We start from the raw sequence: 21,111 nt of genomic DNA, 5'->3' as shown, positions 1-21,111 counted from the left end.
CCTGCCCCAGCCCGTTCCCTCAGCTGCTCCTCCCGTTTGGCCCCAGCCCAACCATCAGCTCTGGGTCAGTGTCTTGGCCGCAGAGTGGAGCAGGAGGAGGTGGGGCTGATTCTGCAGGACGGGTTGCAGAGGAGCACCCCCTCTCAGCCAGCCCCAGGCAGGTGGCACGGTGTCGCCCCCAGAGCTTGTTCAGCTGCATCAGCAGGGGGATGGCCATGCATCCGAGCTGTAGCACCCTGCTTCAGTCAGAAACTCAGGAGACCAGCAGAGCTGTCCATTGCCAGCGATAGGTGGTTTTTTATTTGCAGTGTGACACGCTCTGTGCTGGGCATTTTCCTGTGCAGGTTACTAAGCGTTGTGGTGCTCAGCAAGGAGCTGTGATATTCCAGCCCTCTTGGCGATATTCCACCCCTTCTTCAAAAAGCAGTGGCAAGAAACCATGCAGTTAATTAATATTCATATTAGATTAGCAAGTAAAGGCCCCGAGCCACATTTGATCTACATTTTAGTTGTGTGATAAAAACAGTCCTCTGCCAGAAAAGGCTCTTGTATGGAGAAACCGTGAGCAGATTAATGGACGGCAAACTCAGCAGGTGCCTTCTGAACCTCTGTGAACTCTTCTCGTAGGAGCTTTCTGCAGCAGCTAATCCCAGAGTAATTCCCCGCAGTGGGCAGAATCCCCTCTGGCTGCTGCACTCTTACTCTACATGGAGAGAGGGGCCGTTGGTTTCCTCTTCTTGCCTTCTCTGTGCTGCATGTGGTTTTTAGACCCCTGTCCCATTCCCCGCTTCCCTAGGAGGAAGAGCCTCAGCCTGTTTAGCCATTCCTTGCACAGAAGCTTCTCTGGATCTTTAATCACCCTGCTTGCACTCTCTGCACCTTTCCAGGCTGCCTGTATTTCAGTTGTGATTAATACTTAATGCCTTCAGACATCCTAAACCAACAGCAGTATCGGTGCTGCTGAAAGACAGCAAAAGCCAAAATCCGGAGGAAATCAGAAGTGGCCTAAATCCTCACGTGTTAGATCCTGGTATGTCTCAAAACATCCTTTGGCTGTCTCTTTACATTAAAACGCCACTCATTCAGCCCCATGCAGAGCCTTGTTTCCTGACTTCTTCCTCGGCTACTGAACTTGTTCACCAGTCAGTCTTCGCGTTCCTGGCACGCGCTTTCTGCACCCAACGCAACTTCCTTGCGCTTCCCTGGCCCTGGGCTTGCTTCTTGCCTCCCACAAAACTCATTCATTCCTCGTGTTATCCCAGGAGAACACCACTGACTTCACACATGTACGTCAGCCCCTCGGCACGGGGTGGGAGCAGCGTGGCAGCAGAACAAGGTTAAACCCAACCTGTAGCAAGAAGAAGGTAATTGCACGCACCCGGGGGAGCCCGGGGAGGAAACGAGGCTCTGAAATAGGCCTTTGCTGTGACAGCAAGTCCTGCAATTAAGATTTCAGAAAGGCTGAATGACTCAGTGAGTTGGTTCCTCCTTACACATTAATACCCTAATTTTCTAACTCAGGAAAAAAAAAAAGGGAATTTAAAATTAAAAAGAAGCCTTGTAGTTAAAATACAAGCCAGGGCACGTAAACTCCTGGTTCTGTTTCAGTGCACACCCCAAGATCTTAACTGAAGACCTTTCAGGGGGAAAAAATACCTCTGAAAGTGAGGGCTGCAAAATCACCACTGCGATTTTGGGTTCCTGCATTACCTGCTGTGTCCTCCCTGCCCTGCACCCCCTGGGCCCATGCAGGCTGGGGAGTGGCTGCTCCATTTCTTTCCTCTTGTTAGCAGTAGGGTTGGTTGAGTAAAGATTTGGCAGGGAAAAGCTATCACGTGACGAGATTGCATCCCAAATATTGTGATTTCGCTGTCTGAAGTGTTTAAAAGCACAAAAGGTTTCTGGGTGTTCTCATTTCCAGGTAGGGAGAGAGTGTTGCATTTGCCAGGGTACAGAGCCGTGGGTCAGAAGAGTGGGTGGCTGGATGGCATGTTTGTAAGTCCTACAAGCAGGAGGGGATATTTAAGTCAATACAATGCTTTTGTTTGTCACATCGTTAGTTAGCAAATAGGGTGAAGAGATAAATAATCCTACCACTTGGGTAGGACCCAGGTTTTGCAGCACAGCAGGCGCTGCTCAGACGTTCCCTAGGAAAGGCAACTCGGGTGCAAGCTGCCCCGTGCCAAGTTTGCTGCAAACGTAAAAGCGAGCAGGTTTTGCAAATAACCTCTTTTCCCATCAGCTTTGCAAGCCTTTGTCCCTTCCTTTCTATGTATTTATTTCCAGTTAGATGTTTTGTGCTGCGGTTAAAAACATCAGTTTCTGTTGGCTGTAATGGGTCCTGGGCCTCTGCCTCCAAGGTTTGCTAACCGCGACAAGGAGAATCAGAGATGCTTAAGTGAGTCTGGACGGAGGGACCTCCGAACAAGCTTTCTTCTGTCTGATGCTCTTTTTCAGCATGAATAAACAATGCTTCTGCTCGACAGTAAGATGTTTCTGCTTCCGCGGTGTGCCTGGCATGATTGCCTGGTGTGTCTGAGCATTGTGAAGTGAAGCTAAAAGCACTCTTAGCAAAAGAGTAATCTGCCCCTGACCTGGGGAGAAAACCTTCTTCACGTGAGCCAAGACTTGCCCGTACAAACTGGAGCAGCACACGGCCTTCAAGATCCTTTCCTGTTACCATTTCAGTGCTTCGTTTTCATGTCAGCATCCTTGTGTTGCTTGCTCAGTTGCAGAATAATCACAGTGATCCTTAACCTCAGTGCATGGAAGGGCAGAAATAAGCTGAGACTGTGGCTGCAGCAGGAGATCTGCCTCTGGAGGTACTGAACAGCCCCTCTTTGGGGCTCCGTGGCCCTGGAGAGGTTACAAAAGCAGCCTTCCAGAGTCTTGTCCCCGGGCTGGTTCTCCTGCATGTATTTACGGAGAAGAGCCTGCCTGAAATTAGCCCAGGACATCCGTCTTACCATTTCTAGGAGCTGACGTGACGATGCTCCAAAGATAGCATCTGGGTAGTTCAAAGACTGTGCTGCAGCAGGGACAGAATTAGTCCTGAAAGTTAGACAAGACCTTTGAAAAACCAAAAATGCAGGCACATTTATAGAGGCAGCTTTTTTATTATTTATTTATTTTTATTAGAAGTTCATGGAGTAAAGTTAAGATCGTGTGAAAACGTCACGTTTAATGAGGTCTTGGCACAACTGAAAGAAATAAGGGATATGGAGAAGGACAAGCCTCCCCAGTGTTGATGATGTGCTTGTTCTGGGTGAGATTCTGCTTACGTGAGCTTTGCTTAGAAGTCACCTGTGTGGCACCTCCTTACTCAACACTCCAGCACGCAGAGTGGCCCCGCCGATGTGGGTGAGAGCCCCGACCTGTCCTGCACGCCCAGGATGCAAGTCACATAGCAGCAGAGTTAATTATAACCCTCGCTACCTAATTGGAGCTGTCATCCATCACGGAGCCTCTCGAGAGAAGAGATGCGGCCTCAAATCAATGCATCTTAGCAAGGTCACTGCGGGGAAAAAAGAAACCTTGCGGAGTTGGCCCCTCGCCTTGTTGTGGGCTTTGACATGGAGGTGTCACGGCATGAGCCGTGGAGACGAGTGTTCATTGCACGAACTCCTTAATATGCAGTCGCAAATCTCCACTTGTTTGGAGGAACCAAAGCACACCACATGGAAAGTTTGGATTTCAAGAGCTTTCAGCAGCAAGGAGGCCAGGAGAGGAAAGCTGCTCAGAGGGTGCCACGAGATGGTTATGGGGAAAGGCCACTTGAGCGCTGCCTCCCGAGCATCCCGGTGAGCGGCTCCCAACAGAGCACCTGTGGGCACTAGCTAAGGCCTGGGGACCCTCAACAAGCCTGCCAAAGGCAATTCCTTCCCAAAAACATGAGGAGAGGCTCCCAGTGCCTGCTTGGTAGAAAGAACAGGTGGGGAGTTGGGCTCAGAGATGCTCCATGGGAGCAATCCTGGCCTTGCTGAGAGCTGGCTTTGGGGGGAAGCACCAGGCTCCTGCGGAAAGCTGCCAGGCCTCTGGCCTCACCTGTCAGCCCCTTAGGAAGGTGAGGAGGAGGAGGAAGAGGAGGATGTCAGCAGGATGGAGCAAGGCCTGCCCTCTGCTACTGAGCAGGAGAGGACGAAGTGCTCGTGGTGCCTAAAAGCCGCAGGGCTGGGCGTGATTCAATCCAGCGTCAGCGCCGTTACTGACTGCTCTGGCTTCTTTGATGTTTTTGCCATCCTTAGCAGGGACCAGATTTATAGGTAATAAGTTTTTTGCCTTTTTCTCATTGCAGATATCCGTTAGAGTTGTCATGGCACTGTTGTCATGGTTACCAGCTCCTCCACCAGCTAAAGCACCTCTCCTCTCTCCTGCAGGAAGCAATCATGGCCAGTGATAGCTGCGTGCCTGGGAGCGTATTTGATGAATGGGAAGCGGTGTAAAAATGCAGCATCCTGGATGGAAACTGTCAAAAAGGGGTGGTGGCGGCGCAGGAACGGGTGGGTGGGGATTCACCGAGCTTTTGGACTAGAGCTGAGCCCCGTGGTGGATGCTTTTTTTTCAAGGCAGAAGCTGCTGGTGCCATATTGCACAATCACAGAGGTGCCTGGGTTTGCATTTCGGGAGCCTGAGCGAGTTTGTGCAGTCCCTGGGCACAGGAGCAGGGGCAGCCATGTGCCTGGAGGGCAGCAGCCGATGGCAGCCTGGCTTGGTCATGCTCTAAGCTCCTTTCCAGCAGCCACGGGGAATTAATACCCTCCTCAGCACAGCAAGGAAGAGCTGTGTCGGGCAGGAGTGGCAGCTGAAAGACTCCTCCTCATCCCCTCACCTGCTCCTGCGTCCCCGCAGCGGGGAGGACCCAGCTGCTGCCAAAGGAGCTGCAGTCCTGGCCGTGCTGCGCTGCAGGGAGGAGCCAGAGCATCCTGTTTGGAGGTACTCACCAGGCAAAAACCTTTGCTTAAAATGTCTTCCTACTGCATTCACCAAGGACCAGACTGGTGCTGCCTCTTGGCCCGCCTCTGCATCACTGGGGCCGTGCAGGGCTTGGTGTGGAGCAGGGGGAGTTTGCCAGGAGCCGTGTTTCTGCAGGGGGAATCGTTCCCCCACTTCGTGTGCTCCAGCGAGCGTTCTGCCTGCAGACCAGTACATACCAGTAACCTGGCACTGCTGGTGACAGGCTCTCTGCCTGCTAAACCATCACAGCAGCGTTGGAGGTTGTGTTTCCCACGCCTGAAGGTTGCTGCTTTTCTAAAGCCACATTGGTTTTTTTCTGCTAATATTGAGGCCTTTTCTGGACTCAGATGGCACTTGGGGCTTTCATGGGTCTGTTTGTCCCCACCATGTCAGCGGTGCTGGCTTCCCTTTTGATCTGAAGGGAAGTTATGAAATCAGGGGGCACTCAGTTCCTGGATTTAAGGGAACTTCTCCACTGAGGAAACGTTTCAGCAGTGATTGCTCTGCTGACTTGAATTTTGTGTGCCGGGAGGACTTTCCAGAGACTTAACTGAGTTGTTTTTTTTAGGCTTGTCTGGATAGAGCTTAGTTAAGCCTGGCCTGATGCATGTTAAAGTATTTCTCTGAGTTAGGTGGGTTTGGGGTTAAGTCCTGTGGCCATTCCCACCCGTGACCCCCGGGGGGGCAGCGAGGGGAGGCTCCTGCGGTGAGCATGGCCTCCTGCACCCAGCTCCCTGCCGACCATGGGAACAGAGGGGGATAAATCCCAATCCCCGCACCCTGGGGAAGGACACAGGGCAAGGAGGAGTGGGGAAGCTTGGGCAGCTCCTCCGGCTCCCTGCTGGCCCTCTGCAGTGCCCGTGCTGGCAGTCAGCTCGGCTGCTGCGCAGGCTGGAGCCAGCCTTCGTTTCCAGCGCTGGCAGGGCTGCAGCTTGCAGTGCCTTTTCTTGCTCTTCCCACTGCGAGCTGCCTTTGTTCTGCCTGGGGTCCAGGCATCGGCCACTCTTTTTCATCAGTGTTGTAGCTCAAGGTATGAACAGAAGAGCGAGGGAAGGAATTTTCTACAAAAAATTAGGCTGTCGGCTAATGGTCTGCAGTGTAGGGTTGGCAAAGCTTTTAAAAGCCCTGGAAGCTAATAAGGATGGGAGCAGATGAACGCTGCCTGTATTTGTAACAGATGCAGGTGGTGTTTAAGAGGATTGTCTTGCTCGCATTGTCTAGAAAGAGAGATCTAGCTGCAAGCTAATAACTCAAGGAACAGGCAAGGAAGAAATAAATCGTATTTGTTATAAATTAACAGAGAAACCTGTTTGTCCTTTGCTAGGCTTGAGAGGCTCCAATTGAGAGAGAGGTTTAATTTGTCCTGATAATACATTATATTACTGGAATTATGGTACGTACATGCCTAGGATCAGCTGGTGAGCGCTGGTAATTGCCCAGCAGCTCGTGGGCTGTGGCTGAACGTGTGAGCACAAAGGAGGCGAAGGAAGCTCCTGCCAGACGCCGCGAGGCTTCCTCCCCATTCGTGGTCTGGTTGCTGCCCTTCTCTCTGAGCCGTGCGAGGAACTCAAGTAGTTTGGGAAGAGGCCCCATGTTAACAGAAATGAAAGGGTGACATTCAGCACGGATCTCTTTGTGCGTTGCTGTGGTTCTTAGCAGCATCCCAAATCGGCCTTCCTGTTTGCTAGATGCCCGGAGGTTGCACGTGAAACAAGCGCCCCGGCAGTGTTCATTGGACAAGGAGGCCAACAGCATCCGGGCTTGTGTCAGAAGCAGTGTGGCCAGCAGGGCTAGGGAGGTGATCGTCCCCCTGTACTCGGCTCTGGTGAGGCCGCACCTCGAGTACTGTGTTCAGTTTTGGGCCCCTCGCTACAAGAAGGACATCGAGGTGCTTGAGCGGGTCCAGAGAAGGGCGACGAAGCTGGTGAGGGGCCTGGAGAACAAGTCCTACGAGGAACGGCTGAGGGAGCTGGGCTTGTTCAGCCTGGAGAAGAGGAGGCTCAGGGGCGACCTTATCGCTCTCTACAGATACCTTAAAGGAGGCTGTAGTGAGGTGGGGGTTGGCCTGTTCTCCCACGTGCCTGGTGACAGGACGAGGGGGAACAGGCTAAAGTTGCGCCAGGGGAGTTTTAGGTTGGATGTTAGGAAGAACTTTACTGAAAGGGTTGTTAGGCACTGGAACGGGCTGCCCAGGGAAGTGGTGGAGTCACCATCCCTGGAAGTCTTCAAAAGACGTTTAGATGTAGAGCTTAGGGATATGGTTTAGTGGGGACTGTTAGTGTTAGGTCAGAGGTTGGAATAAGTGATCTTGAGGTCTCTTCCAACCTAGAAATTCTGTGATTCTGTGATTCTGTGTGCAAAAGCTAGGGCTGAGCTCCTGGTGGTGGCAGGAGGTTACCAGGATTTGTCCTCCCAGATTTCCCACCTCTCATCTCTTGTTTTTGTTCCTGATGCCCAACCGCTTTCCTTGGCTTCCCGAGGCATGGCTGTCAGTAAGGGAAGTTTAACAGCAAGTTCCCTTGGGACCCCAGCTGGACTGCATGTTCCCTATGAGGTTTGTCCCTCTGTCTTAATTCCAGGTTATTTAAGTATTTCCCTTCTCTCTACAGCTCCCAAATGGCTGAAAAGGATGAGGCAGTCAGTTTTTCCCCCCATTCCTGTACAAGCTGTTAGTTCAGAAGGCAGAATATCCAGCTCAGATCCATAATGCCATCCCAAGTGCCCTGCATGAGTTAGGAGGACATGAATTTCAGGTAAAGTATGACAGAAAACCAAGTGACCTGGTGGCACAAGGCCCACCTGTGTGCCGGCTGGGAACCTGAGCCACGCGTGAAGGACGCCGTGCAGCAGCCATTGCTGGATTGCCAGGCACAGAGATGCTCGGTGTGACTCACTCGCTGTGTTTCTACTACCATTATAAACTCTGAGAGCACTTGATGAATAACAGAGAGTCAAGAATGAATTCATCCATGTTTCACTCTATAACGGCCTATTGTAAATACCGAGCCAAATCCTGCCTCCAGATACATACAGCTCTCATTGAAGCCTGCCCACTGTATTTATTTTTAAAGATAAAAGCACTTCTGTTGCTTCCACAGAGGACTTCTGTGGCACAGGCCATTGTAAGGATGTGAATATCCTTCCTCAAGAGCTTGAAGAGAAGCGGGGAGTGTCTGCCTGGGACGGGGAAGGGCACTTTGGAGATAACAGCCTCCAGGTTGTGGCGGTGGGGTCAGAGCTGTTACCTTCATCCAGGGGACTTTCAGAGATGCGTTTCCCCGTGGTCGTGCCTCGCGTTACCCTCTCGCATCGAGGCTCTGGCTGTACGTGCAGAATCGCTCCCTGATGGCTGGGGTGAAGGGGGCAGGGAAGGCAAAGGGGTGCGGATGTGTGAAGTCTGCGTCCCACAGGGGCAGGTCTTGGGGCCGCCGGGCTCCGTGACACTGCTCAGCCCCCCATTTTCATTACAGCTCAGACAAATGCTGGGTTTGAATTTTCACCTGCTCCTGCAGTCTTCGTGCAGTTACATATCCCCAGGGAACGGTGCTGGGTGGGTGTGGGAGCAGAGCTGCACCTCCCAAACCCACGGGGTTTCACTGGGTGGAGAAAGAGTTGTTATTCCTTTTAGGGGTAGAATTAGAGTTTGAGTCACACCGTTACTATGAATGAAATACCGTGTTCATGATTCACTGTGATTTTTAATTTAAAGCAGCATAGAAGGCCATTATTATTAAACAATATCTGATCAGGAGGGGGTTGAGTTATCAATGGTGACTAATTATAAGACAAATAATAATAGTCCTTCATCATGCTTAGATACTTTCTGCAAATTGACTTGGCTCTGTGCAAACTGTTGTTCTGTCGTGGTGGGATTTTAATTCAGTGTCTGCAGAAAACATGCACCGTGTAAGTGTTCTGCATTTGTCTCTAGACTGCTCAGCCTTTGCAATACCTGGTTGCTTGACCACGTTCAGCTGATTTCTTTTATTTTTTTTTTTGGTTTGGGTTTGGGTTTGGGTTTAGTTTTCACTTTGACATTGCTGGCAAAGGTCAAGCCTTTCTCCCCCCTTATCTGTTACCTTATCATGGGAACACAGATGGCAATATGCTGTCTTCCTCGGCATACCTGCTGAGGAGCTACTGGTCCATGAGGCTCAGCCAAAGCCTGTGGCTTGTGGAATGGCTTCCTGCCTGGCTTGGGCAAATGTGAGCTAATTAACAGCAGTGAAAAACATGTAAAGTAGCGAATAATTATTGGTTTTGTTTATGTGTAAATACTGATAGTCATAGGAGAAGGCAAACGCTTGTATGGGAAACAAATGTTTCCCACGCACGGTTTGGGACCAAAGCAAATGGGTATGGGTGCGACTGCTCCCAGAGCAGCGAGGGGATGCTCGCAGGGTCAGGCAGCGCGTATGTTGGGGAGCCCAGTGAATGTGCTCAGTGCTGTCCCTGCCACAGCTCGCTGCAGGTGCTGTACAGGACGGATCCTGGGCCTGCAGAGCCTGTTAGGCTGAGCTCTCAGCTGCACCCATTACATTCTCGCTGCAGTCACAAGTTACTGGCAGCTCCATGTCTCTAAGCAGTTACTGATCCCTCTGCCCTGGAGTATCCTCTGTATTTATCCTGCACTCCTTCTGTAACCCTGGAAGACGTCATTGCATCCCGATACCAATTCACTTCTCATTAAGGGCTTACATTTCACTGTCATTAATGAGTTAACATCAAATGAACAAAAGGCAGCCCTCCAGAAACCAGTGTTAGTAGCATCTGGGGGGCAGGGAGGATTTGACCCCTGTTTTTTTACCACTCATGGCTTGTGTTGGTTTCAAAGGCAGCTCACCCATGGCCAGGACAGGCAAGCAGAGACACTTCTGCATTTAAGCCCTCTCTCACCTGCAGGACAGGAGCTGCTGGTACCACCCCTGTGTGACACCCCTGGTGGCTGTGTGCTGGCTGGGGCACGGTCGCCCCCTCGGTGCTGATCTCTCCTGCTCGTGTCGTTACAGGACAAGCGGTGAAGGAGAGGAGAAATGGCGGAGGATAGGAAAGACGAAGCCAAGGCACCGCACTGGACTTCGGGTCAGTTAACAGAGGCTTCTTCACACCCGCATTCACCCGAAATCAAGGAACAGGGTGGCGCGGGTGCCGGACTGGTCAGAAGTGCCAATGGGTTTCCCTACCAAGAAGACGAGGAGCACGGGCTGGGCGGCCGGGAGCAGCCGGGGCCGTACGCTCAGACCAAAGAGAACGGGATCAATGGAGAGCTGTCGGCAGGGGACAGGGAGACCGCAGGTAATGTACCTCAACACCCTGCAGCTCAACACAGCTGAACACCGGGCAGCGCTCTGAGAAGATTTGAGGAAAGCCATGAGGGCGGCTTAGTGCATCCTGGTAGATGCGAGGGGGTCACCTCACTGGGGATGGGGAGAGCAGCCAGTGCACAGGAACCACAGGGCTGTGTGTGTGGAAACTTCGGTGTCCGCTGTTGCTGCTCACAAGTAACAACTTCTAGAAACCCACCGACTGTTGCAGATAACATGTTGATTGATCTGGCCAGGAATAGCACATTCAGCATTTATCCACCACTGGCTAGGCGTATTTCATGGGATGCTCTCTGGGGCCTAGCCTATTTGTAAACTATGTTAGGATTTTAGGATTCAGCTTGTTATTTGGGGGAGAAAAAAGTGTGACTGTGTCAAAATGAAATATGCAAAGCAAGTTTCCTGTTTTAGAAGTAAATGCTAATTCACTCTGTGCAGAGCTCCCTCTTTAAACCCCAAATGCACAATGCAAGAGGAATGTCTCTTGTACAGGCGCTAGTGCCCTTGATGCATCCATCCATGCATGCTAAAGAGATCTTTCTAGCAATGTTTGTTGGCTGTTGACAGCACTTTGAGATGTTATCCATAATTTCTCAGCAGCTGGAGAATGTTAAGGCTCTCAGACCCTAAAGTCATTTCAAAAGCAGTTCTACTAGAAATGAATACTTCCGCTACAAGGAAATGGGGGTGGATTTTAAGAGTCTCTTTTTGTGGATAGCCAAAACTAGAAAGCCATCAGTAAAAGAAATTCCCTGTAAGCATTCAGGTGAGCGTGTTGTTGGTGATGGTTCAGGAGGGTGATAACAAGATCTCTTTCCTTTGCTCTAACCTAACTTTGTACTGTGCTTAGACAGCAAATAAGCAGGAGCAGCTGTACAGGATCACAGAGGTAAGATGCTGCACTTCTTAGGGCTGTGGAGAGACTGGAGTGTTTGTCTCCTTTGCCACAGATGTTTCAAACAGCCTTGGACAAGTCACCCTTACAAATGGAGAAGTAATAACTTGACAGAATGAAGAGGAATTTCATCTCCTTATAAAAGGAGAAGAGAAATACTCCTCTCAGGTGCTCTCAAAGCTTGGGGCAGCATCTCAGAGACGTGGACGTTTAATTGGGGAATTTGCAGCTAATGGCTGAGAGGAAGCAGGAACCCAGTGCAGCAAATCAGTGGGCATTGCAGTAGTGTATTTTAACATCACTTTTTCAGATGGGGGATTAAAGAGCAGAACAAATCCAAATGTGGCAGCGGGACCAGAGCAGTACACTTACTGAGGGAATGAGACTGCTCTTGATCCCTGTGAAGTTTGCTTCGATCACCACTTTGTGGCCTCGTTTCCTCCTCCCCTGCTTTTTTCTCACTGTCTACTTAGTTTGCAAGATCTCTTGTGTGGGGACTTACTGTCAATACATGCAGTTATTGCTAGGGAGTCTTAATATAGCTTATTTCATGGCATCTTTCTTTGTCCTTGAAAACCAGAAGTCCCTAAAACTGCTTGCCTTCATGCCTCAATTTCTAGCTCTCTGGAAATTCAAATCCTTGAGCCCCGACTTAGAGGAACATTAATGCAAGGTAAAGCATCTTAGGGTACATAAGATATATTTTTAATCATTTCATTCCTTTTAAAGGCCATCAGGAGAAACCTGTCAGCAATTTAGGGCAGTGACAGAAATGAAGAGGGGTGTGGGTTGCCAAAGCCCCACTGGTGTTTGCTAGCAGAACATACGTACAGCATCACGAAGCAATTTGATTCAGAGTTTGATCTTGAAACCAGGATTGCCATTTGCCGCTGACTTCAGCCATCTTTGCTCTGTTTGCTTGTAAATTGTAGCTGCAGTGGGGTGTTGTATCAGATACGACATTTAAATGCCACTGTGATACACATAATTACCAATAATGCAAATCATTTAATCATTTGTAGTAGCTTGCTGGCTCCAAACAGCTGAGGAGAAAATGCACAGGAAGCCAAGGTCGACCGAGATAATTAAGCCACACTGTGAGTTTCTGTGGATTTATAGGGATTCTGTTTTCCCTGGTGTAAGCCCAGACCAATAACCTAGGCTGCTCTGGCTTCTCAGCCTTTGTGTCAGAGCCCACAAATCCCCAGTATCAGCAAGAAGAAGCTCATCCCAATGCAGCACAGGTACGAGCAGGGCACTTCCCAGGGCAGCTGCAGGCTGCCCGATCCCTGCTGGGGAGACTTCAGGTGTGGTTCAATGCATTTCGCATCAGCTCCCCGGCACCAACTGACCCACGAGCTGGGATTTGTTCATGAAATGAGCATCCCGCAGGGGGAGGCGTTCAGCAGCAGCACCGTACGGCGCCAGGGCACCCGTTTGCAGGGCTCGTGCTGTGCAATCTGTGTGTTCAGGGGAAAGTTAGAGCCACAAGGACAAAGGCACCTTATGCCAACACTAATGTGGAGGCGAGGGGTGCTGGTGGGGGAGGAGAGCAGAGTTCTTGCCAAAACACATCCAATCTATCACTGCAAGTGACGTTTTTGGGTTTGCGCAGTTAAAATTTGCCTTCCTGTATAAATGTGTGCGTCTCTCCCTCTTGGCGTCTGTCGAAGAGTTATTGAGTCTGACCTCAATTTTGGAGTCCTCTGAATCTGGCTGTTGTGTTGCCTTTGATTGATCTGCCTCCGCATCGTGCTGGTAATGGCTGCATTACGGAGCCACATCAATGCTCCCCTTTCTAACGGGCCCACGAGAACGTGGCAGAGTGCTCAGCGCTGCGGGCAGGGCAGCCCCGGGCCTGATCTGCCTGAATTCAGAGGCGAATACGTGCGAGAGAATGGCCCTGGTTCATTGGCACGACGCATGGGAGGCCGTTATGGATGTGATATAAGGACGGGTGCTACAGCAGATACTGGTTTGTGTGTGTGTGTACACGGGTTTGGGCTTCCACAGGTCCCACACTGCTCCCGAGTTGTTCCTGAAGGCACCTGCCCCTTGGGCAGCCTGCAGCACCCCACCGAGTTTTAACGCCCTCTCCCTGATCCCTGCCTCTTCGAGTTCTTGCTCACGTGTGCGTGCACGCACAGCATCTTCGGTGAGGATCTTGTGAGTCTGCAGCGTGGAGGATCGGGGCTCAGCTTTTGTCAAGCCAAACATTTCCACGTCACGCAAGACATGTGCTGCACGGGGGGCGTGATGGTGGACTCTCTGGAAACTCACTCCGAAGTGGGCTGATGTGGGAAGCTTTGGATTGGAGCCGTGGTAGAGCACAGGATGTGGTGGGCTTGTAAAGCAGTGTGAGCGTGGCAGCCTTTTCTTGGCTTCCTGAGGCGTCGTGGTCAACTCGTAGGGAGGCAGCAGCGAGGAGCAGTGCAGGTGTGCTTCAGCAGCCCCTGGGAAGCAGCGCTTCAACACCATGCAGCGTGTTTGACTGGCAAGGAGCATCAAGCCACAAAGGTTTGTTTTTCTGCACTTAAAACGCATTTATTTTTCTTTTCAGTAATGTAATGACTAACCTGTCAAATGGATATAATTAGGGGTGAGAGCAGTTAGCTGTGTTGTGGAGCATCTTCTCTGCTCTATGTACAGTGACTCAGCTGATTGAGCGCTTTCTTCATTATATTCCAAACGCAGGCTTATAATCAGAGGGGGGGGTTACCCACACAGTTATCTGATGAATTATTTTTCTGACAGATTAAGGGAAGGCATTTCCTGAAATCCTATCATCAGAGCCGCAGGACAGTGTCTCCATCCCCGTGTCAGTTGATATTAAGGACAGTAACGTGTCCTGCCAAAGTGACAGAGCTCTTCATTAATTGGCAGAGTACCCAAACTGCGTGGGATGCAAAAAGACTGCTGGAAAATTGGAGCAGACTTCATGAGACAGCACAGGGCATCGCAGGTTGAGCTCTCCTGCATTGTTTTTCAGAGCCTTTGAGTCATGGGAAAGGTGGATGTGAGGAAGGTCAGGCCAGATAAATGAGAGAGGCAAGTGTTTTTGGTGGCTGTGGAGACCCAGAGATGGGTTTGCGTTAGTCTGTAAGAGAAACAGAAAGAGGAGAGAGCCCAAGACCCATGGAGAGGGATGAAAAAGGGGCAGTGCTGAGCTGAGGGAGGTGTGAGGGACCAAGGGAGGGACCAGACCCAGCGCTGGGAAAGTTAGGAGAGGTGGTGGGCAGAGAACTGGTGAGAGGAAAGACATGAGGGAGCAAAGCAGAGGCAGGAGGTGGCAGGGAAAGAAGGAAAAACGGAAGAAAAGGAGAGTGGAAAGTGGCTCAGTTTTATCTGTTCATCCTGAGCCAACGCATCCTTTGTGTGATGGCAAGTATTGCCCCGGAGAGGAGGGGACTCAGACAGCAGGGAATGGCAGCATCTACAGGGAATAACTGAGGAAGAAAGTGGGGAGGGTAATTCAAGTTGCAGCCCTGGATACGGTCTGTCCTAACTCAGCCATTTGTTCTAAGGCATTGTGCAGCCAGACTAACTGGGCGTCTGCACCAAATGTGTTCCTGTGACCAAATACTCCTTAAAAAATACATTGAAACAATATATTGAATATATTGCAGGGATTGTCAGCCTGCAGGAGTGCCCTGCCATAGCTGGGGAGCAGATGAGCAGAGATGCGGGGTCCCTTCAGTCTGTGTGTGCAGAGCAGTGGTGGTGCAGGTAGGGACCGTGCATGTTCCAGCCACCTGGCAGCACTGCAGGGAAACCATCCCCGTCCCAGTGTCTTGCCTAGCCTTGTAGCAGCCCGTCTCCAGGCAGAGAGGCTCTTCCTCACCGTCCTCAGCACTCCTGCATGTTTAGAAGATCGCTGTGCCCCCTTGTCCTGCTGGCTCCAGGCACTGCATCCAGCTGTGCGCAGGGTCAGCAATCACTGCGGTCTCTCCATGCTGAAATGGCAGCAGGCAGCATGTCCCGAGCACTGCAGACAAAATGCATCGCAGGACGCAAAATGAGGGATGCTGAGGGATGAATGCGATTGCCATGCTCGTCCCGTGTCTGTTGTTTGTTTTGCAGAGAGTGCATCTTACCGTGTCACTGAGAGCTCCCTTGGGACACAAGCTGTTAATTAGGCATTTTGATCTCCTTCCCTTCGCCCAGGAAATGTGACAGTAATTACCGTGCACCATCATCTTTGCCAATTTAGAGACAGGCAAACGTACCAGACTTCAGAAACTTTTCTTCTTTGCGTTAAGAGTAATACAAGTGTCGTTTTCTGGGACTTGTTACTGGAATGTTTTAGACACGTTCGAGGGTGTTGCTGGAAAGAGCATCGGTGGAGGCAGCAGAGGACCAGGGTCGAGAGATGGCACCAGCAGCCCCTTCCCTCCTGCCCCCTGTTCTTTCTGCTGCACCTTGGCGTTTTCTTGTGACACCGGGAGCTTCGTGAGAGGGAGCTCTTCTGTTCCAGCTCTGATCCAAGGGCAGGAAGGTTTGGAGGAGGGTTCTCTAACAAACAACAGAGCCTTGTCTGGCAGGCACACAGCCCCTCTGTTTCAGGCACAGCTGAAATGGCAACTTCTTCCCCAAAGTCACCTTGAAAGGGAAGCAGCAGGTTCTCAGGTGCGACAGCCCATGCTCTTCCTCCCCTTTTCCCATTACAGAGCCCCCTGTGCGTGGCCTGGTGCCCAGCCGTGGCTAAGCTGAGCTCCCCATGGCCGTGCCTGCTGGAGGCTGGTCCTGTTCCCCGCGGGTGGTGCGGGGCTGACCCCGGTGCCGTCAGAGTGGCTACGAAAACACGAGCCCGCTGCTACTACTGCGAGGAGTGCCAGGTGCTGCTGGCTGCCTTTTTCCACGTTGCCATGCCAACTGGTCCCTGTGCCGAGCCAGATCTCTCCTTAAGCTCCGCTGAGAGAGAGTCTGTAGCCTGGGAGCTTATTTAGCATTCAGGAGTGCACAGCCTCTCTGTAACGGCTCCGCGGCACAGCCAGGCTGTCTGACAAAGGGAAGGAGCAGGCTTCCTTTTGGTTTTCCCTTCTCCTCCCAAATTTGCTTCTCTAGATGGGGAGAGAGACTGGGAGCACCATGTGGAGGGACCTCACTGAGGCACAACTTCCATGAAAACCAGAGGGATGTGTTGCTTTGGGGGGCATTTGTGGAGCAAGACAGATGTGCGTGAGATGCATTTATGTACAGATATGTGTATATGCACGCATTTCTTGGTTCAACTAACCCTAATGAGCTACTCTGTATTAAAATGGGAAGGCAAAGCAAGCTGGGTTTTAATTCAAGCAAGGAGCTCAAATGAAAGATTAGGAGAGAGTCAGGGATAAAACACCTGCCTTTGTCTTCCCTGCTGTTCTAAGCTGTGAGGTTAATATACAGAGAAACAAGTCATCTTGTCTCACATGACATTCATATCCTGAATTAGGACAGCAAAACCAGTAGTTATGTGCTGGTGCTTTGGCTTGGGTTCCTCCTGTTTGCTACTGGTAGATTAACTGCTCGCTTTAAGTCATTATAATGATAATTAATACAGGTTTGCTTGCCTTTGCCAGCCGAAGGGATGGAAATCAGCATAAAGCAGCTGGCATTAGCTGGCATGTGAGCACTGCTAATCCAGTGCCTGTCCGCACCAGCTGTGAAAAGGTTGATCTGCAGATTCAAAGGCAAGGTTCAAAGCGAGAGGACTGCGTGCTGGTTTTGACTCCATCGCTTGCTCTTCGGGAGATGCTGAGCAAAACATTTACATTTCCCTGTGCTGTTGTGCAGACCGACAGCAGAGCAGAGCCGGTGGTGCTCAGAAAGCTCATTTTGAGGTGATGGTTTAGAAATGCAGCCTTGATTGGTTGGGGGGGGTTTGTTGTTATTGATTTCTTACTTGAGACATGCCAACAATGCAGGAAACTCAAGTCACCCCAGCTGTGTGAGTGAGATCACATGCATGAGCTCTTCTCCTGCGTGAGGCAAATACTGGCGCAGAACCTGAGCACTTCATCTTTAACTGCATGCAGCATGTGGAAAAGAATTGTGAGATGCCGTTATCTCCAAGGCAGGCAAACCTGATAACTGCTTTCTGGAGAGTCGTTCTCATTCAGGACTGGCTAAATTGAATACTTCATGGAAATCAAATTCACTTAGAAGGAACGTATACTTTGGGAAGGGAACATAAACCCCAGGTATTTCATTTTTTTGTTCATATTTCTTTCCTTGAGACTGATTGGTAGCAGCACACGACTGGTTTGGTGCAGGTCCCAGCAAGCCCCGCTGCTTGCAGCAGCTCGAAGGAAACTTCATACAGCCTGCGGGCTGCCCGGGCAGGTACCTTGATGCAGAGGAGCAGGAGTACCAGCTGCTGGTGCTGCCTGGATGTGGCAGCCTGGCTGACGTAGCAAAACTGCTCGCATCCCTGCAGGGGAGAGAAGAAAACGACTTGGAGTTTTTTCCCCAGAAGCCAGGGTCTGTGCCACATCCAGGGCAGTGAGCCTGTGCAGGGTGTTGGGGAGCTGGGAAGCAGCTGATCCTCTGCTGTGTCTGTGCAGGAGTTGCTTTCTCTTCCTTCTTATTTAGGAGTGTATTGTCCTTCCAGACAGTTGCTCTGTCAGCTCTTCCTCCTCCTCCTCTTTTGCACCTTCAGTCCAGAGGAGTGGGTGCGTCCCTTTCCCAAGGACTTCATATAACCAGAGGAAGGGCTGCTCAGAGGTGGTGACCTGGCAGGGACAAGACTCACTTCTGCTGGGGTGCTGCCAGAGGAGAGGGGGAGTGCAGAGCTTCTGAGCAGGGCTGCAGCTGCTCCAGCCGTTCACCCATATCAAGAACTTGGGGGTTAATTTGGCTGTGACATGGGGTCTTCTTTATTTTGCCTGCCTCCAGGGAGGTTCAGCACCTCGTGTGAGCACACAGGCAAGAGACAGCCTCCTGTCTGCGTGCAGGCAGGGGCTCGGCCGGGAAGCGCAGCCCGCAGCAGATGAGCAGCACGGCTGCTGCTGCATTGCAGAGCTGGGGCAGGCTCTGACTGGCAGCGTGAGCCTTAGGGCGAGGGTGCACTGATTGTGTTTGGTGTTACCGGGTCCCCCAATGGGACGAACCTGAGCTGCGTTGCACTGACAGAAGGGTCTCTGGTTATGCCGAACCGGGCACGACTGCAAGCCCCACACAAAGCGTGTACGGGTTATTGCTAATGTTAATCCTAAATTCAGCAGAGCTTGTGTAGCATACTTTGTTGTGCTTTTTTTTTTTTTTTTTTCTTCTGTTTTAAAGATCACAGAAAGCATTGTCAGAGCTGTATTAAAAAGGAGAACTGGAGGGACACGTCCTCTTCTGCCGTAGGTTGCTGTAGCTCTACTGGCTTCTGTGCATTGTTCACTCATACTAAAAGCAATTAGTTCTTAAAAGTGTGCTTATTTAAAATGTTAACACGTACTGAAGTCCCAAACAAGTACTGAATTAGAAGCAAGGTACCTGTTCTGCATATTTACTCACGCTCAAAGGATTAAATATCCGGTGCTGTGCTCTGAACCTCAAGTGGTTTCTTCCTGCCTGAGTCCTACAAGGAGTTCATTTTTTAATGAAGGATAAATATATCTGCTTATTTCATGCAAGTGCTGCTTTTCAGCTGGTAGCACGTCCTGGGAGAGGCAGTGGGAGCTCTCTGCATGGCCCTGGCTGGGGGGCTCACGGTGGCTGCTCCAGTGTCGCACATCGGCTGTACATCACGTTGCTGATGCGTCAGGCAAACCAGGAGCGATTAGCTTTTCCCACCTCTGGCTTGGCTGGGAAATGCTGACGGTAGTAAATATTTTGTTCCAGACTGTAAACTTCAGAAGATACGACTCAGGGGATGTGCAGGGAGCAAGTATTTGCGGTAATGAGGGCTCATTTATAAAGCGTTGCTTTATTGTGCTGACATTTGTATGGCTGCTTTTTAACGGCGTTTCATATTTAAAGGGTGTGCGTGTGCAGGCACCGATCCCTCGGTGTTTGTTTTCCAGCGGCTAGACAGCGTGGCAGAGGCCCCTGCCTGCTGCACGTGTGGCTGGGAGCTGGAGGAGGGCTCTCTGGAGCTCGGAGTTGCTCCCGGTACAGATTTCCCGTTGGATTTTGCCACTTGCTCTCACTGGGAGCATGGTTGGGAAAATGCTGCGGAGCCAAAGTAAAGGCAGGTGTGGAAGCAGTTCAAGGATGGGCAGCCCCGACACTGGGCTGCTGCTTTCCTGACCTCTGCGGAGCAGCTGGGGCCACACGGCTCCTGCCAGCCACAGCTTCCCCTGTGCCTGCTCTTTTCACGCAGTCACTGCAGTGCATCTTCCCCCAAAGGCAGTCCTGAGCCCCCACACCTTTGGGGTTTGTTGTGTTACGCAATTAAAGGGTTTTTCTTTCCCAAAACATGAGCCTTTTTTGACCCGTTCAGTTGGCGAGCTGGTAAGTCCTGCTGATTAATTTCATCTGTCACCACCCTCATTGATGCTGCAGCAGCTTAGAGTCAATGAGTTTATTAGGGAAGTGATGCTTGTCAGTTGTGTTGTGGTTTCATTTAATTTAAAAGCTGATGTTTCCATTATTTCCCTTCATGCCTCCTGCCAATTACTGTTGATATTGCCAACATCAAGATCAAGGACCTACTTGCGGCAAAATATTTGCACTCACAAAAGCCATGGGAGAGCAAATATTTGAATTCTGGAGCGCTGTGTTACTGCTTTTTTTTTTTTTTCTTCAACCACAAGCACTAATCTGCTGGCATTATTTGTGTTTTATACGACTTATTCATACCACTTCGCTTTCCACTGTGAATTTCTGTCTTAATCCAAGTGCAAAAGGCAGTGCTTCGAGGTTTTAGGAATTGCAGTGATAAAGTGCAAGGCGTGTCTTCAGATTCTACATCGGAAAAGCCACCAGCTGAGGCCCCGGTCTCTCTGCCATGTCTCAGCAGTCCCAGCAGCCTCCGCAGAGCTGAGAGAAGTCAGGACCCGTCCTGGGGGGACTGCCTGATGGCTGTGCACAAATCCAATAGCTGCTTGGTTTGTAGTCCTGCAGCACCCAGGGGAAAAATATCCATAGGCCCTGTTAGCGTTGCAAATTGTCCAAGATAGCAAATAGCCAGCGTTGGATCTTTTCTGTTCTGCAGGGAATATGGTCGGGGTGTTTTGCTTTGCTGAGCAGCACAGGTTCCTCGGTGCTTTTGTTGTTGACTCGAGCCGGCTGTGCCAACAATTAGTGCTGGTTACCTTGGAAACTGCTCTGCACCCTGCTGAGGATTTTGACAGGCACATTTTGACTGAAATTGCTTTGTTTTCCCAATTCTGCGAGCACGCATGTAGCTAATCCTTTTGCTGTGCCCTGCCTGTATTCCTTGCCGAAAACGTAGCAAAATTAGTGAAACATATTATTTTGTCCTTCCCATCTGTTTGCATCTTTCTTTCTCCCTGTTTTAGCCTCAGCCCTCTGTGAGCATTAATTACCCTTTGCTTTAAACAAGCTCACTGTTAATTTTCTTGGTCGGCGTCTGAGGGATGACACTGTGAGTGCCTGGGAAGTTTTGACACAATTTTCAGTCTCCTCCCCTCTATCCCTCCTTCCTGTCATCCTTTTCCTTGGGTTTTCTCCTGGAGCATCGGTGTGCCATGCAGTTCCAGCACGTCAAACCTTGTTTACGCCCTGGACGAGTTCTGTTTTGCAGAGCCCAGCTGGCTCTGAAGATCTGCTGCCACCCTAGCAGGGTAAGATAAAGCCTCGAGGGGCGATGCTGCTCCTATGGGGAGGTGAAATCATGGGGCACCTGCCTGCAAGGCAGGAAGATGCTGTGGGAACAGCTCTTTGGGAGTTTCTCCCGTCAAACCCAGCCTTCAGAATAACCCCACTGCACTGCAGAAAGAGACAGGGGAGGTGTCAGTGAGGTTGTGCTGGATGGGAGCTCTCAGAGCCTGAGCAGCTCCGTGG

General features: G+C 50.8%; 1 protein-coding gene across 33 annotated transcripts in view; it reads left to right on the top strand.

Annotated features, from left to right (window-relative positions):
- Positions 1 to 21,111, top strand: part of MAP2 (microtubule associated protein 2) — a 172,861-nt gene that overhangs the window by 99,465 nt on the left and 52,285 nt on the right. For 31 of the 33 annotated variants that reach the window (XM_068686406.1, XM_068686408.1, XM_068686424.1 and 28 more), the window contains one exon: positions 9,963 to 10,248. The exons of the other annotated variants lie outside the window; for them this stretch is intronic. In XM_068686406.1, the coding sequence (XP_068542507.1) occupies positions 9,987 to 10,248 (262 nt within the window). In that variant the 5' untranslated portion in view covers positions 9,963 to 9,986. The remainder of the gene's footprint in view (positions 1 to 9,962; positions 10,249 to 21,111) is intronic. 33 annotated transcript variants of the gene reach the window in all.

Source organism: Anas acuta, chromosome 6 (assembly GCF_963932015.1).
Source record: "Anas acuta chromosome 6, bAnaAcu1.1, whole genome shotgun sequence".
Lineage (NCBI taxonomy): Eukaryota > Metazoa > Chordata > Aves > Anseriformes > Anatidae > Anas > Anas acuta.
The sequence above is the reverse complement of the archived record's forward strand: the minus strand, read 5'-3'. Positions and strand labels throughout refer to the sequence as shown.